At 48.9% G+C, this 5,363-nt stretch overlaps 1 protein-coding gene across 1 annotated transcript; it reads left to right on the top strand.

Annotated features, from left to right (window-relative positions):
• The first annotated feature begins 434 nt into the window (after positions 1-434).
• On the top strand, positions 435-2,161 carry ASCL2 (achaete-scute family bHLH transcription factor 2). Its single transcript, XM_042884603.1, has 2 exons — positions 435-949; positions 1,472-2,161. The coding sequence occupies exon 1, from the start codon at positions 435-437 to the stop codon at positions 936-938; it is 504 nt and encodes a 167-aa protein (XP_042740537.1). The 3' UTR covers positions 939-949; positions 1,472-2,161.
• The last annotated feature ends 3,202 nt before the right edge of the window (positions 2,162-5,363 follow it).

The raw sequence follows: 5,363 nt of genomic DNA, 5'->3' as shown, positions 1-5,363 counted from the left end.
TTTTTTCCCTGTCTTGTATTTTTTTAAAAAAACTTTTTAATTTATTTTTCATTTGCGCTTTTTCAAACTCCCGTTTCGTTTGCATTTTAGTCCCACTTTTATTTGCGTTTTTTCTTTGCATTTCACATTCTTTTGGCGCCCGGCTCGCGCTTTCTGCATCATTATTGCACATTTTTTTAAATCTCATTTTCATTTGCTTTCTACGCATTTTCCTTTGCATCTTACCCGCATTTTTTTTTTTTTTTTTGCATTTTTTTTTCTTGCACCTTACCCCCTTTTTTATTTCCACCCCGCAGGTAATTTTTTTTTTTTTTTTTTTTTTCCTTTTTAAGTAATTATTAATTTTTCTTTTTCCATTTTAATTCATCTCTCCGTTCCCTAACCGTTCCCGGCGCTGCCGCGCTCCCCATCCCCGCCGCCGTGGCCCCTCGGCGATGAACGGCGGTGCCCCGCCGCCGCCCCCCGCCGCCGCCTCACGCTGCCGCCGCCGCCCCGCCTCTCCGGAGCTGCTGCGCTGCAAACGCCGCTTGGCCTTCGCCTCCCTTTCGGGCAGCGGCACCGCGGCGGCGGCCGTGGCCCGGCGCAACGAGCGGGAGCGCAACCGCGTGCGGTTGGTCAACCTGGGCTTCGCCGCTCTGCGGCAGCACGTCCCCCACGGGACCGCCAGCAAGAAGCTGAGTAAGGTGGAGACGCTGCGCTCCGCCGTCGAGTACATCCGAGCGCTGCAGCGGCTCCTCGACGAGCACGACGCCGCCGCCGCTTTCCCCGACGGCCGAGCGGGCCGCTCTGCGGGGCGGGGGGCTGTCGGGGAAAGCGGCGGCGGCAGCGGCTATTCCTCCGCCTCGCCCTGTTCCTCCGAGGAGAGCGGCTACGAGCCGGTGCTCAGCCCCGAGGAGCAGGAACTGCTGGATTTCACCAGCTGGCTTGGGAGCTACTGAGCTGGTGGGAGGTGAGGTGGGCTTGGGGTACTGCGGCTTCCCAGCCCTTTAAGCTTGGGACGCTCACAGAGTTGAAGTGGGCAGTGGGATTGTCAGTGGGGCTGGGGTGGTCTATGGAGTTGAGTGATCTTGGAGTCATTGGGTGGCCAATGGGGTCAGACGGCCATTGGGATTGCCAGTAGTTGGGTTGACTGATGGCGGTTAAGCAATCATGGGGTTGTATTGTACAATGAGGCTGAGGTAGCCAGTGGGGTGGCTGATGGGGTTGGGTGACCAGTGGACTTGGGGTGGCCGATGAGATTGACTATGAGGTTGAGGTAGCCAGGGGTTTGATGTGGCGGATGGGATTGGGATTGCTGATCAGGTTGGGGTTGCCAATGGGGATTCAGGTGGCCAGTGGGGTTGCCAAAGACACTGGGGTTGCTGGTGGTGTTGAGGTGGCCGATAGGATTGAGCGGTCATGGGGTTGGAAGCTGAGGAGGCCGTTGGGGTTGGAGATGGAATAGACATGGGTTTTTACAATCTCTCCACAGCCATACCTTGATGCCTATGGTCTTCCGCAGCAGCCAGCAGTACCCTCCAAAATAAATCTCCCCCAGAAATTCTCAAGTTCCTCCTGGCTGCTTTCCTTGCTGGGCTGAAGTGCAATGGTGTCACGGCTCCGATGTCTGCTCTGGGGCTGCTGACGGACAAGGTTTTCACCCACTCCAGAGAATGGCTGTGCATCCCCTCGCAGCTACTTCCCATCAGCCTTTGGAAAGGGTGGAAAAAAGAAATGGAAACCACTTGATGCTTCCTTGTTTCTGGAGGGGGAGGGAATTTTTTTTATAATGTCAGATTCTATTTTATATGCAACTTGAACCGCCTATGGGAAGAGTGGTGTATGAAGACTTATTTTTGTATGAGAAACCTTGGGGAAAAGGGTTAAGGAGGTAGCTCTATTTTCAGTCCAATTCCCTTGTTCTTGAACACTGCCAGCTGGAATGTTTGGGGAATATACACTGTTTAGATGAAAGGGTTTGTTTGTTTTTCTTTCTCCAAACACTTTACTAAAGGACTGCAAAGTTTTGTTGCATCTCACTGTGGTGTCTGACTCTGCCTGGTGTGAAGGTTCACTTCTCTGAAAACTGAAGTTGTTTTGTTGTTTGTTTTTTTAAATGTATTGAAGGCATTTTTGTATGCACTTGCTAGGATTTCTTAAGTCGTACATATGCAGTTTTTAAAAAGAGTATCATATTTTATGTAAATTGACTTTATAAATAAAATTCTATTTATAAATGGATTCTGAGCTGCAAGGTGTATGTATTATCCACCAAATTAACACCTGCCTGAGGACAGACAGCGCCCTGGGCTGTATGCACTTGCTAAAGGCAATCAGGAGCAGCACAGCATCACGCCACACTTGCTTATTGCTACTTGTAGTGCTGCCCACTTAGCAAAGATGGGCCAGAGGGGAGAAACAGGTGGCTCCAGGGCTGGCAACTCCTCTCCCAGGCGTGCAGGAGTTGCTGCAGGCAGCTCCTGGCCATCACTTCTGGGCTCACACTGAATACCTGCTTCAGAGGCAAGAAAAATTGCTGTGAGCCCAAACACAGCCACAAGAGCATGGAAACCTATGGCAGAGACTGTTACTTCCCTTCAGTAGCTCCAGTGAATGCTATTAGTGGTGTGGAACAGGCTGGCCTGTAGAATTTGCTAAGACAAGACAGAATGGGTTATTAAAATTGACCCACTTTGCAAGAAACTGTATGTGCAAACCTTAAGTAATGTAAAGGTGGAATTTCCCCCACTAAATTTTGAGAGGTACGGTCACTCTCAAGCTCCAAATTCAGTAATTACAGTGGGTGCTCTGCAATCAGATCTACAGATGTATTCTACATATGTAATGCCATCTCAAGAGGAAGAAAAAAAAAAAAAAAAAAAAACCACCAAGGGAAAATACAGGCTCTAACAGCAGGATAGCATTAGGAGCTGCAGGCAAGGAGCCATACTAAGGAAGCGCTGCTGTGCTTATGGCCTGTTCCCTAACCAAGGCTGCTGTAACAAGCTGTCCCTTGGGAAGGCCCTGGGAATTGAAGTGCTCAATGAATCTGTTGCTGAGGTTCTCCCCCTTGCAGCTCACCAACAGCCCCTGAGATGGCAGGGAGGCTGTCAGCTGGCCTGGGCTTAACTCATCTGTTGCACCTGGAGGAGCACCTCATTGGGGTGGGGGGAACAGGGGTTTGGTGTTGGCTTAAGGGCTTCATCCTCACAGAGTACATCTAAGAACGCAGCCAGACATTTAGGCTGGAGAGCTCTGAGGTCAAACCTCATTCAGATGCCACGTGCTTATTCTCAGCCTAAGCCAATGGCTAACCCGTTTTCCAAATGAATTAGGAAGCAGGACTGCTGTGTTTGCCTTCACAAATTTCCCATTCCAACGGGAGGCATTTGTGTGGATGATTTTACTACGGGCTTGGCAGCTGTTTTCCTTCTTCAGAAGCACTGATTATTTCAGTATTTCCAATAGCAATGTTTGGCTTCAAGTCAAGACACTCCCAGCATCCTTACAAGGGTCAGCAGATCACCCAAACTACTGTTGCAGCAACACAAGAGTGGCATCAACTGTAACAGTGTTAGCAAGAAGTTAGCCACAAACAGTCATCATTTAAGTGATATTGACTTCAGGATAAGAGATTCTACAAGCTCACCCCTGGGCCTCTCTGCTCTGTGTGTGCAAACTGTCAGAGTGAAGGCATGGGGACAAGAGCATTCTGCCCATGAGAGTCACCTGTGCAGAGTCTCCACAAGCACATCATTTCTCCTAAGGGATATAGCTAGGGATTCAGTGCCCAAAACAGAAGCTCCAAGGCAGACACAAACCCAACTCTCAGGCCCAGAGCTGCAGGAGGATCAGGCAGGAGAATTGTGTTGAGGAATCAGAATTAGTGGGAAAGAGTAGGCAGCAGCAACCTAGGGTCACCAGGGAGCAGAGGCTTGTCAGTGTGTAGCTACAAAACACTTCTGCAAGCCTCTTGTTTACACCCATTGACACAGCTACACATGTACAAAACCAGTGAGGAAACAAGACCTGAGCAGTTAGCTCACAGCTCCAGTTACTCAGACCCACAGCCCATGCTGGCCTCCTCCGTGTGGTCTTTGGTGTTTGTAAATTGCTTTTTAACCTGCCCCCAGCCCATCTCACACACCACCAAAACAGCTCGACCTTCCCATCTTCCCACCCAGCAGTTCCCACATCACAGATGCACTGATGAAGTGGAAATAAGTTGTGGGACCACGTTAGGATGGGCAGCCCCTTCCCCAGACTTCAGTAACCCTTCTGTTTTCAACCACCTCCCCTGCTAGCATTTTGAGGTACTCAGGTCAAAGCTACACTTGTTTTACCCAGCACTTCCTTGCAACAAAGCACACTTCATTTCACTGCAGGGGTTAAATGGTGCTCCTCCTCCTCATGGGCAGCTCAAGGCTTAGCTCCATGGCTGCCCTACCCTGGAGCCTGCATGTTGAGAAATGAGTTGCTGCTTCTCTATCCAAGGCCTGAAGACAGGTTTTGCTCTTACCAGTGCTTTGTCTCTATCATACTAACTAGCTTTTTCCATCCTTCCTCCCTGCCATATTCACAGAGGAGGATTAACCCTACACTGAAACACAAGCAGAAGAACAGAGAACTAGCCTTAACAAGGCATCTTCTAGAGAGGGATCACTGTATACCGGCTGGGAGCATCACCAAAAGCATCATCCTCAAGAAATGCCCAGGCAGACGGGGTTCTCCAGCACCAGCAGGCAGGAAGAAACCAAGAGAAACATTTGATATCTGCCTAAGGTATCAGTGTTGATCTACAATGAAGAAGAAAGTCATGTAGAGAAACAGATGTAAGAGGACATGATCAACAGTGGCAGATACAGAAAGATACAGAAAGAAATCACAGGGTGTGATCTCAAGCATTAGGATAGCCCTACTGACTTCAGTCAGCTCATCCTTCACATGGCATGCAGACAGCAGGAAAGAAAATGCATTTGAACCTCAACCACATAAATGCTTTTTTTTCTTTTTGTGGGTAGACCTTGGTAGGATCAGAGGCATAAACAGTAGAAAAAAAGAAAATGTTGATAATAGTATTGTTGGCTCCCAGAACCAGGGCAGTGCTGAAAGCTCGAACCTTGGAATATCCAGCTTACTGCTGCAGAAACCTGCCTTCTCTCCATCCCCTTTCATCTCCTGGCCTCAGCCCCACTGCTTTAAACTTCCAGTACAATGGTTACCCAGTCACGAGACCCAGTAAACTGTGCTTGCTTTTTAAGTTTGGCTTTTCATATAGATATTTTTTTTTTTTTACAAAGGGGAAGAAAAACCAACACAGAGAAGCACGATAGCCCCAAGGGGGATTTTCTGTTAAAGCCACTGCCAAAAGAATGACCAACTTG

Source organism: Lagopus leucura, unplaced genomic scaffold (genome assembly GCF_019238085.1).
Source record: "Lagopus leucura isolate 7727_CA_CO unplaced genomic scaffold, USGS_WTPT01 Super-Scaffold_100044, whole genome shotgun sequence".
In the NCBI taxonomy this organism is placed as follows: Eukaryota; Metazoa; Chordata; class Aves; order Galliformes; family Phasianidae; genus Lagopus; species Lagopus leucura.
This window is presented reverse-complemented; position numbering and strand designations above follow the sequence as displayed.